This window comes from Lepisma saccharinum, chromosome 26, assembly GCF_977018435.1.
Source record: "Lepisma saccharinum chromosome 26, izLepSacc3.1, whole genome shotgun sequence".
NCBI classification, from domain to species: Eukaryota; Metazoa; Arthropoda; class Insecta; order Zygentoma; family Lepismatidae; genus Lepisma; species Lepisma saccharinum.
Window position 1 is genome coordinate 37,414,070 of NC_139254.1, and position 12,920 is coordinate 37,426,989.

Here is a 12,920-nt window from a genome sequence, read left to right on the forward strand (position 1 = left end):
CTAAACTGATTAAATTATCATTCACCTCAATTCTTGAAATTTACCAGTGGAGTGAAAATTTACTCTCTTCAAAGTATTCAAGGAAAGGGGATTCTGTAAAACTAGAGTTCCCGTTTTGTCGAAAAATGTGCTCAGGTTAGATATTTGAATCTGGGGCATTCAGGGAATGAGGGTTCGGAGAAACGGGAGGAATCCGTCTAAATGCCGGCAGACGCGCTCCCACGCCCAGAACGTTGGCCGCCGCTCCAATCATATGTTAACTTTACTTGATATCATTCTTTTAGAAATACAGGGTGGTCAAAAAAAATGGAAAAACATGAATATAAGTTGAATGACAACAACTAACACTGTGGCTTTGTAATAGAGGTGGGGGGAAATATCATAGAGCATATGATGATGACGACCACCATCTTGGATTCACCTTCCAAATTTTAAACGGAAACGACAGCTTGTGGCACCTGAACTGAATAGGAAATCTTCTCGAGTAGACTGGTATACTTACTTTTGCTCTTGTATGAAACGTGACGAACATAATAACTGTTGTTGTGACCCCCAAACAAGTTTTGTTATATATATTTAAATGATGTGTTCAATGTGCTGACCAACCCGATGAACTGTTAAAACGAATCTCGATTCCCCTTCCTGCAAAATCCTGTTTAAAGTATCTGAGATAATGCTGGCATACGTGTCAAAAAATCGTTTCTAAAAATGTTCCACATCATAAATTATCACTGAATATACGATGGCATTGACATATTCCTCCAGGTAGAAATCTAGCGGAGGTCTGAGTGAAGGGGTGGCAACTCAAAAGTACCTTGTCGACCAATTCAAGTGTTGGAAAACTGCACATCGATGCACTGGAAAACACAATTCCCGTAATGAGAAGGAGCGCTGTCGTGCTGGTAAAACATAAGGAATGAGGCATCATCAGATAGCAGATAGCATATTCTTCCTGTGGAAAAATCGTTACAGAATCCCAATCTCTTTTCTGTTCGCAAGCCTCTCAATGAAATGGTTGTATCGTCGTCGCCTTGACATCAAGGGGTCCCTGGTTCGATACACGTTGGAGGCATATCGTACAAGACCAATTTAGCCATTCTTTACATAAAGTGGACTTAAAACTACAATTCAATATATCAATCAATCAATCGTTTTTGTACGTATACATCTATATATTTCATTTGTCTTTGAGTTGACTAAATCAATGTAAAATGGAATGTTTATAGGACCCATGAGTTTGTACCCCTGGAGAATAAGCAGTGAGACAATCAGTCACTTTTATGGTCTCTGCAATAGCATAATTTCTCATAAATGAAAACCAATCAAAATTGAAAATAAAATTTTAATAGCAGGAAGGACGAAATTTTCTCAATATTCGCTCTGGCAGGAGCTAATACAGTTTTAGGCAACAATAAAACAAGCGAATTTAATTCTATGACTTCCATGTGCTTTTATTATCAACTATATTTAGTTGACGCAAACTGAAAATTTCATATATACATGAGGAATATTTCACAGGCAGATAACCACATGATTTCATCTTGGTTTGTAGCCATACGACATCATTTCTGTAATCAAATAGACAATAGTAATGATTAATTGTTAATTAAATATTAATACTATAATATGAGTTCGAGTTTATTTTCTTATATTTTTTAGTACATTCGATTCACAAATAGGATAATACGAAAGGACCAACAGCTTAAGGAGGAATTCGAACCGCTATGAGCCTTCAAGAAGGTATTATACCCGTCACCCCTTGATTACAAGGCAATGTTACAACTAAGACATCGAATAACATAATATGTTTAGAGTACATATACAGGTGAAGCATATTAAAGTAAACACCTTTACGATTTTTTTCCACTAGACTATGTGGAATGAAACAAATATTTGTTGTATATCAATCAGTAAAACTTCAAATTTCGAAGAATGTCTACAAATAGCTTAAAATGTCCAACTTCCACATATGTGTCAAATATCTACAGATATTCTATTTCTTTGCCATACTTTTAGAAAGACCAATTCGTAGACCAATGCAAAATCTAAGTCTCTCTTTAGCTATTGCACATTCTGCGGCATAGATGGCACATAGATTTACTTTCACAAGCTACAAATTACTTAGTCTATGGAAGTAAAGTATGGGTACTTTATGACACAGCCTGCTATTTCTGCATCTGAGAAGGTCGCCAATTTCTTAAACACTACGCCATGTTTAGAAATGTTTTAAGCAAGAAACAGAGCCTACAGGAAGCCTCATTGTTGCCTTTCAGGTATTTATTTTATTTAATAAACCTGATATGTTGTTAACGCTACTATGATACACGCTATTCATGTGTTTGGGAGTGTTTTATTTCCGTATATGGGTTACATATAATGTTTCTACACCTACAACATTTCCGTTTGTAATTCGGAGAGATTCCATAATATTACACTTTTTTATGACATTTGCTTCATTCGTAATTTAGTGAAATTTACATGATAAAGGGCAACGTTCAAATGAGATCTCAAAGAGAAGTTAACTTTCACGGAGCAACCTGATTCTACTACATGTACCGTATCATGCAGTGATTGTCTAAGAATATATAAGGTTTCGAGGTAAGTTTCATAAATTTCAGTATCGGTAATGGTGGACTTGAGGTGACCAGTACTACGGTCCAAAGTTTATGTGTATGTAGTATAGCAGAGTATAGTATGGTATAGTATAGTATGGTATAGTATAGTATATTATAATTTGGTGCGGACCCCGTGGTCGAGTGGTTGGCACATCGCTGTGCGAAGCTAGAGTTCCTGTGTTCATTTCATCCCTCATCCGCATCTTCGCAAATTAACCAAGAGGCACAAAAAGCGAAGTAAAATAAAGCAAATCAATCAATCAATGAATTATATTAGAAGTTGGTGTTTTAAGTTTACTTTATGCACACTAAGGCTAATCGGGAATGTACCTACATTTTAAAGTGGAATCCAAACCGCTATGTTCCTCCGCAGGGTATCGTACCAGGGACCCATTGATTACAAAGTGACTACGTTACGACTGCAACATCGAAGATGTCCGTTTGAAATTATATTTGAAGAATTTTATCATGGCGTTAGATTGTCTACCCTGAATACATAACAATGTTTTTTTAATGTTATCCACAGTCCTTCTTTCTGCGAGAATTACCTTATGTGCAGAAAGTGATCTCTAAACATAAACCTAGTGAGTGGTGCAAATTTGAACGCTGAGATGTTAAATCGGAAGGCGTGAATTCCACACAGAACCGAGGTCCATAAACCTACAATATGTTCTAAGAAGAAAAATATTTTTTTAAAATTCAAAATAGATTATTTTATTCACAATTAAATGTTTAAAGATGTTGCGTATTTCAATGAAACGCTAACGTAACTTGTTATTTCTTATTTACCTTAAAAGGAAAAAGAATAGGTTAAGAACCTATAATCTGAGTTATATTTATGACGTTAGTAATATTAATGTTAAGTAGCAAATTTAACAACCTACCTTTCATTTCGTATTCATTCTCTAAAATGAATTGCTCCAAATTAACATATGCTGTCTCGTTTGGCTGATAACCTCCATATTCTTTAGGAAGAATTTTTGGTTCTACATGTTGATGTAGTGAATTCAAACTCTGGTAATGAAAATGCATCTGCAATAAATCATATACTTAAATTATCATAACAATATCTACAGTTTCTTATTACATTTTCACAAGAATTACATTTTTCAACTGTCTAAACAAAATAATGATTTTATGTTAAACTTTGTCTGTTATATTACAGTTTTGAAGCTTCACACACACAAATATACATTCTTCAATTAGCCTAGAGAATTTCTAAGTTCAATATATTCTTCACAATTCTTTAAAACATGAGAAAAATGCTTATTTGTAAGATTTTTATGAAGGTCCTATTTTCAGTTACAAACTTTCTTCATGCATTGTATGGCATTTTGAATATCTTATTATATAATATACTAATACTGTCACTAACAACAAGATAGACTTTTTCATTACTTTCTTTTTTAAATAGTAAGAGGGTTTATGTTTTCTTTAACTCTGAGGAGGCTGCTGGTTGAGGAGCTAGATGGTAAAAGTAAGGTAATACAGGTAATTATGTCAATACTTACATACAGGTTTTAGAAAATTTGGTTTCTAATAAGTATGTAGGTAATTATTTATCTAATTTTCTCTATTATCTCATTAGTTTTCTCCTAATAACCCTTCCCTTAAATCGGTCCCACTAACGACCTTTGCTTTTCTAGAACATATTGCATTTTTGATATTATTAAACAATTAAATAATAATAATAAATATAAAAATAATAATAACACAGGTCTATAGAACATATTTGTTTTTAGTTGCCAAAGATTTTTGAACTAATTTATGGTATTTGGATTGTGCTAAATCTAAAATGAAGAACAGTTTTTCAAAGTTTGCTCTGTTTCTTGTGATACATGATATTCTTCGATTTTAAGTTTAACTCATTAAAAGCTGTAGGTGTTGAAATGAAATACCGTATGGCTTTTATTTTAGAATATAGAAATATTTCTCTAGTCCATCCATTGCCACAGAATATATTTATTAAAAGTTCGTTTTTCATTATTTGTTTCATTTTGAGTGTTACTTCTATTGTTGAGGGGAATGAAACATGAGCTCTTCAAGAGCAGGACGCGTAAATTATTCTGATGGATTACGCTGCATTTGTGGTGAATAATCTGTGCAGAAGCAAAGAAAAATATCATCGAATTTGTGAACGAAGCATATCTTGCATTAAGTCTTGGATAAAGGTGGCGAGATCTTCATTACATCTATATATCCTTTCATGGACTGAATATTGAGAAACTAAAAACAGAGATCCTTGATGGGCCTCAAACTCGTAAACTCATTAATGATTCAAGTCTCTAATTTTAAGAATGGTATTTAAGATTCTACATGATCCAGTTATGTGTTAATTGTCAAGAAATTCTTCGGCAATCAAAATCACGAAAACTATAAAGAACTGGTGCAAAACTTGCAAAAAAAAAACTTCACATATTTTGGTATTAATATGAGCATAGAGATAATTTTTTTCCAAATCCACTTTCACAGTTTTCCATATGATTTTAATGAAAACCAAGGGGAGACATACCACCAAGATATAAAGGAGCTGATGGAGGAAATATTTCAAAGCAGATGCGACAGATGCAAGATAGCAGATCAGTGGTGGCGATTAGGAGGGGTGTGGAGGACATTTCCCACCCACTTTTTGCCTCCGCACTATGGTCTCATAATGAAATGCATGTTTGCTAAGGGAGACTAAACTGTCCTTGCACATGTCCCCTTTCCCTCCCCGTTTTGGTACCCGATCGTCGTTTGTGTGGCAGATTATTTCTGGATCTTCAACGTGATTGTTTCGACAACCTACGCACAAGAAAATCTCATAAACGAAGTTCTTCTCATCATTATGAGTCATTAAACACTGAGATTTCATGCCTTTTTATTTATTTTAAAGCACAGCCATTACTCATAAACTACAGCCAATCTAGAAAAACAAATATCATATTAACTAACTAACTCTCTAGCCTTCTTAAACCCGAAGGTTCATGGCTGCAGCAACACAGGCCTTCCATCTTTCCCTATCTTGAGCAAGATGTATATACTCTTTTCCATCCCTATCGATTTCCCTTAGGTCCATCTCAACGTTGTCCCTCCATCTTCGTCTTGGCCTTCCTACAGGTCTCTTACCATCAGGTTTCCCAACAAGAATCCTGTAAACTCCTCTTTCCTCTCCCATTCGTGCCACATGGCCTGCCCACCTAAGTCTTCTTGATTTAATTATTCTAATAATATCTGGACATGAATACAAATTATGTAGTTCTAAATTATGTAACCTTCTCCACTCACCTGTCTCCTCATCCCTTTTAGGTCCAAATATTTTCCTAAGGATCTTATTTTCAAATACTCTCAATTTATGTTCCTCTTTCAATGTAAGGGACCAAGTTTCACATCCATATAATACTACAGGCAAAATTACTGTTTTATATATTTTAACTTTTGGTTTCTTAGATATTAAACGAGAAGACAAAATTTTATGAAGAGAGAAGTAACATGCATTTCCTGAATTAAGCCTACTTTTTATTTCCTCTTTAATATAATTTTCATTTGTTAATATTACTCCTAAGTATTTGAATTTGGAAACTGGTTCAAACGAGTTGTTATCAATAATTAGATTTTGATTATTACCTAACACTTGCTTTCGGCCTGTAAGCATATATTTAGTTTTCTCTTTGTTAACTTCCAAACCTATCTCTTTAGCAGTTTTGAAAAATATTTTAGCATTATTCTTAATTGTATTCACATCATCCCCCAGTAAGTCTACATCATCTGCATATGCTAACAACTGAGTCACACCATTTAATTTTAGTCCTTCTTTAGTTTCTTTTACCTTCCTAACAGCATATTCTAAGGCAAAATTAAAGAGCAATGGAGATAATGCATCTCCTTGTTTTAACCCATCATGAATTGTAAATTTTTCAGACATATTAATACCCACACGAATTTTACTTTCTGTTTCACTGGTGCATACTTTTATCATACTAACAAGCTTCTTAGGTATTCCAAACTCTACTAATATATTATATAGTTTATCTCTTTTGACTGAATCATATGCTTTTTTAAAATCAATGAATAGCTGATGGACATTTTGATTATATTCCCACTTTTTTTCAAGTGTCTGTCTGATGTGAAAAATTTGATCAGTAGTTGATCTGTTACGTTTAAATCCACATTGATAATCACCTATAATTTCATTAGCATATGGGGTTAGTCTTGTTAAAAGAATGTTAGATAATATTTTATATGTTGTTGAGAGTAGAGAAATTCCACGGTAATTATTGCAGTTCATTTTATCACCTTTCTTAAGCACAGGAACAATTATGGATTCTTTCCACTGTTGAGGGATTTCTTCTTTATTCCATATTAAACAAATTAATTTATGAATTTGACATATTAATGAATTTCCACCATATTTAATTAACTCAGCTGGTATTTAATCAATGCCAGGTGCTTTGTTATTCTTTAGCCTTTTAATAGCATCTTTAACTTCAGTCAAGTTAGGTTCTGGAACTAAAGGTTCTGCTGTGTGGATTTCATTTACTTCTGATTTATCTCCTACATGGACATTTAAAAGGTCATTAAAGTAGTTCTTCCATCTATTTAGAATATCACTTGGGTCAGCTAGAAAATCACCGTCTTTATCTTTTATCAAGTTTACTTTAGGTTGCCACCCCTTTCTAAACTCATTTACACCTTTATATAAATCTCTGATATTTTTATTTTTGCTGTTTGTTTCAATTTCGTTAATTTTGCTTTTCAAGTAATCTCTTTTTTACTTCTAAACGTGCGGTTAACTTCTCGCTTTATTCTATTATAATTGTTTAGATTTGTATCATCAGAGTCATTTAACCACCTAAGTCTAGCCTGATTTCTTATTTCTATTAGATTATGACATTCATTATCAAACCATGGCTTACTTTTTCTCGGCTTATGGTATCCTATACTTTCTTTAGCTGCTGATTCTATTGCATTACGTATGTGCTGCCAATTCTTATTTACGTCTGTTTCATTTATATTTTCATCATCATTTAAATCCTGCAAAACATCAAATCTATTTGACAGTTTAATTTGGTAATCTTTCTTAATTCTTTCATCAGTAAACTTTCCTGTATCAAATTTTAGAACTTTTAGATTTTGTTGCTTATGATTTATCACTGAGAGTCTTTCTCTTAATTTAGCAATTACTAAATAATGGTCACTGGCACAGTCAGCACCTCTATGTGTACGAACGTCAATTATACTAGTATGCCTTCTTATCAATGAGAATATGATATATCTGATTATGAGTTTTACCATCTGGAGAAGACCAGGTATATTTATGGATATCTTTATGTTTAAAAGTGGTACTTTTCACAATTAAATTCTTTGAGGTTGCAAAAGTAATCAATCTTATACCATTATCATTACTTAATTCATGAAGACTTTCTTTACCAATTGTGGGTTTAAATGTCTCTTCTTTGCCAATTTGTGCATTACAGTCACCTAACAGAATTTTCATATCATACTGAGAAAATTTATCAAAGACCTGTTCTAACTCTGTATAAAAATCATCTTTAGTATTATCATCTTTATCTTCCGTTGGTGCATGTATGTTTATTAAAATAATTTTACACCACCTACCCTGTAAAACTGCATATGATATCCTATCATTAATAAATTCTACTGTTTTAAGAGCCGAGATAATTCTATTATTTATGAAAAAGCCTGTTCCAAAATTATGATTTTCAGTACCACCATAGAAAAAAGTATAATTTTTAGTTTTACAATTCCCTTCTCCTGGCCACCTAACTTCCTGGACAGCTACTACATCTAATTTATACTTGACTATCTCATTAACTGTACACTGAAATGCCCCAGGCCGGTAAAGGCTGAGAACATTCCAAGTGCCTAATTTAATATATTTATTCCTAATGTAGATCTTATCCTTAGTCCAGAGACCTCCCAAAGTAGTCCCCACCCGGAGATCCGAACGGGGGACTATTTTACCTCCGGAATATTTTACCTAGGGAACATCCATGGCCTTATATTGTTGTTTCTTGACATGTGTTTTTACAGTGCAGAGTTGTCAGCTCTACGCCTAACCCCCAATATGAATGGAGGAACTACTACACAAGACAAAAACACAAACACATTAGACAGCACAATTACTACACAAGACGAACACAAACACATTAGACAGCACAACTACTACACAAGACACACACAAACACATCACAACTATAACAAAATATAAACACAAACACACCACAACTACTACACAATATAAACATAAACAAATATCATATTAGAGATCACAAAGGCATAGATACCCGAAAATGACTCTAATTTCGTTGGCAATAAAAATGTGTTACCAGTGTAATCTTGCAGAGTGAAAATAATTTCAAAACTCAAGGTATTTTATCATTCTATTCAGAACGAAATATTTGGATGTTATTCCTAGCTGAGATTTCGTGGTGAATAAATTCCAAGATATTAGAAATCTGCAGTAATTATTCTGCGAAATAATATTTAGACTTCGAAAATCTACGCCACTTTGCATGCTTTTAGTCTGGCAGTCAATATCTTATGTGTTCGTGTTTTCGGATGTAATATAGTCTTGCTAATGGGAAGGGAAGGGTTGGGGATTAACATGTTAATCCTAATGAAATGGGGGTGTAAGGGGTGCTCCTTTCACGTGGTGCACCCAAAAGTCAACCTCACTTTCACGTAGTACACTCTGGACTGCAGACTAACGAGGCTCTGTCGACTGGCCCCATGACCAGTATAATAATGTGTTGTCCTGTGTTTTGTCCTTATTTGTGCTGAGCGCCCTTTTTAGCCTCAGCTTTTAACCGAGGTAAGGAAGTTTTAGTTTTCAGACACGCTTTTGTTTTTGTTATGAAAAGTGGCTGGACCCTGTATAGTGTGACGGGTACAAAATAGCCTCAGTGCTGACACACCCAAACAATTTTATTCAAAGTCAAACTCCAAATGAAATATTTTTCACCTCCTTTACTTCGCTACAGGGCTAGCATTGAATTTCCAGGAAAAGTTCGTGTATTCGTTCATACCACAAATTTGTAAAACTTCTAATTTATTCACTTATGTGCCGTGGAGCACGTCGTAATAGAACTCTTAGACAAAAGGTGATTTCAAAATCGGAAACAATAGAAAAGTGTGTGGGATCAAAAATGACTCTAATTAGAAATGTCGAGTAGAAGAATCTGTTACTTCTCTTGATTATCTGGATTGTTTGCAGTGGACGTTATGAATACATATATTTTGCCAGAGAAAAAAATATCACCATTATGTATACACTAATATCAGAGACATACATAATAATAAAGTTTTTGAAAACTATAAAGTACTTTAAAATAATATGCAACCCGAAAACTTAAATGTATGTTCACACACAAACATACGAAATTAAAATTTTAACTACGTTCATAACGTCGTTAGATTGTAATCAATAGGTACCGGCTTCGATACCAGGAGGCAAAGTGGTTCGGTTCCAACAATAAACTGTAGGTCCAATCCAGATTTGCCTATCTTTAGTATATGAAGAGGGGTTAAACACCAATTCAAAGAAACAACAATTTAAACATCCAAACAAAACATTAAAATGCTGACCAAGGCACACATTTATAATAGCATAAAAAAATATACATGAAAACGTAACGTTTCAACCCTCTAACAGGGTCTTCTTCAGACGAAATTTTATATATATTTTTTATATTAAAAAATTTCCCTTCGTCAGAATTTTTTTTTTACTAACATGGAAATAAAGCTTAACAGTGTTACCATTCAAACAAAGTATATGTATTTGGGGGAAGAATTCAGGAAGTGACTAAGAACTTGAAATTATATTTTAGACGGGAGGGCAAGTCAGCTCTCTGACTCATTCTTCTTCACTGCCAAAGACAAGTTTAGTTGAATTCAAATTTTATCTAGCACACCTTGTTCATTTTGTCATAATGAAAATAACATTTAGTATCGGGGGAATATATCTATCTCCAGTTGTCTCCTTACGAACGAAATAAGCACGAAGTGAATTTCTAACGCCATCCTGATTATTAGAAGATTTGTCACAGTATTTGGCCTCTGTGAAAATTTAAGATCAAAAATCTTGTTGTAACAGTTGGTGTGGTCAAGACATTGATAATTTTGGTCTTCACTTCCGCCCCCAACAACACATTGTAACCGAGAGTTTCCATTAATGCCCTAAAATTAATGCCAGATATTTCTAAATATCCGAAAATATAGACTAGACAGACATTTCTGAATGTTCGAAGAGTTAAAATGTCCTAAACGTACAAAATAATAGTAATAATGATGATAACAATAATCATTATTATTATTATATTTATTTGTCCGCCATTTTGAAATGTTTCTACCGATTTTGCTCAAGTGTAAATCCAGATCAGCCGTCCAACCTATGTAATAGCAATATTAATTTCGTCGTAAAAACACTAATATTCTCACAGTTATCGATGCAACAAAATATGTGACCTTTCCCTCATTTCAACCCCAAGGCCCCTATGAACCCTGGCCTTAAATTACAATGTTGTTAAATAGGGAAATTGATGCCCTAAAACTTCTGGAATTTTTGTATCTTATTCAACAAAAACGTGGCTTAGGCATGTGGAAGCAAAAACGCAAGTCCCCAGTTTTTCTTCCACAATGTTGAATACTGTGAACTGATTTTTATCACAATAAACGTAAGTTCGAAGTTTAAACTCCTATAAGAATTTCGGTTTAAGGATTGATTATTAAAGCAGTTATAGATGTAAAATAAGAGAAAAGAATGACGATAAAAAGATAACCCCAATTGTGTAAAGATCTGTGAAGAAAATGATACCTCTATCAGAACAATCAAATACACAAAAAAGATAATTAATAATAATTAACAAACTGAAAGGTAAAAACGAGAACAGAAATGCATGAAAAGATAAAGGTAATATACAGGGTTATTCAAAATGATGGATACACTTTCATTCGTGTATATTTCCTTCAATATACATTACATATTAATAATATACATACAAGAGAGAGGGGAAGGTCTAAAGTTTACAAACTTGCAATAGAGGTTACAGATGTTCAATATGGCCGCCGCCATATGAAAACATCTAAGCGGTAGCCGAACTCATCCCACACACGAAGAAACATCTCTTGTGTAACTGAGTTCACTGCAGCTGTGATACGGTTCTGCAGGTCGCCCAGAGTTTGTAGTAGAGGTGGTACCTACACGGCTTGTTTGACATACCCCCACACGAAAAAGTCACATGGTGTGAGATCAGGAGATCTCGGGGAGTCACGACAGAAGAGCCAGGTCTTCATTTCCTATGCGACCTATCCATCGGCGAGGAAGGGCTTCATTCAGAAATCCTCGGAACAGCACGTTGAAAAATGAAGTTTTGGGAATCTTCATTCAGTTGAGGAGCAAGCCAGTGTTCCAACATGTCGAGATACAAAATCCCACTTATAGTGCTCTCCGCAAGAAAATTGTCCCTAAATCTTTCTGTGCGATAAGGCACAAAACACATTTACCTTTGATGAGTCTCCCTCATGTGGAAGTGTGGCACGGGGATTTTCCAGACCCCATATACGAATATTGTGCCTGTTCACTATTCCGCTAAGGTGAAACGTCGCTTCGTCACTGAACACTACGCGTGGGAGAAATGTGTCATCCTCCATTTTGTCTAGCATGTTCTCAAAAAATTCAATACGTTTTTGTTTGTCACTCTCGAGAAGCGCCTGTACAAGTTGTAAGCGGTATGGTTTGTACAGTAAACGGCGTCTCAAAACTCGCCATACAGTTGCTTGAGGTATTCCAAGTTCTCTGCTAGCTGCATTAGTTGACTTTCTAGGACTGCGCACAAAACTGCCTTCAATTAGTCTCACATCCTCCTCTCACGCACGCGGTCGGCCCGTGCTTTTTCCTTTGCTGACATTGGTTAAACCCACGGTATATGCTCCTCATAATTGGTGGTTCTATGCCGAATCGAAGACTGAATGCTCGCTGCACTGCAGTTGCCGATTCAGTTTTGCCGAATTCAAGAACGCAGAAATCCTTACGCTGCACGGTGGCCATGTTACTCGGAACTGAACTGAAGGGTTCTTCGTGGCACGAGCATGCGCACTCGAGTGGTTGGTTACGCAACTGCGCTCTAGCGGTAGTATTCAAAACTTTAGACCTTCCCCTCTCTCTTGTATGTATATTATTCATATTCAATGTATATTCAAGGAAATATACATAAATCAAAGTGTATCCATCATTTTGAATAACCCTGTAGTATGAAGGTTTCAACGCCAAAAACGCATTTCCTCCTCGACGGGAAGCTGACATAA

The 12,920-nt window shown here is 34.7% G+C and overlaps 1 protein-coding gene across 1 annotated transcript in view; it reads right to left on the minus strand.

Annotated features, from left to right (window-relative positions):
- Positions 1-1,425: 1,425 nt before the first annotated feature.
- Positions 1,426-12,920, minus strand: part of LOC145979536 (clavesin-1-like) — a 130,745-nt gene continuing 119,250 nt past the window's right edge. Inside the window, exons 7-8 of the mRNA XM_083112500.1 lie at positions 3,500-3,647; positions 1,426-1,568 (exon numbers count right to left, since the gene is read on the minus strand). Coding sequence (XP_082968626.1) covers positions 1,537-1,568; positions 3,500-3,647 — 180 coding nt within the window. The 3' untranslated portion in view covers positions 1,426-1,536. The remainder of the gene's footprint in view (positions 1,569-3,499; positions 3,648-12,920) is intronic.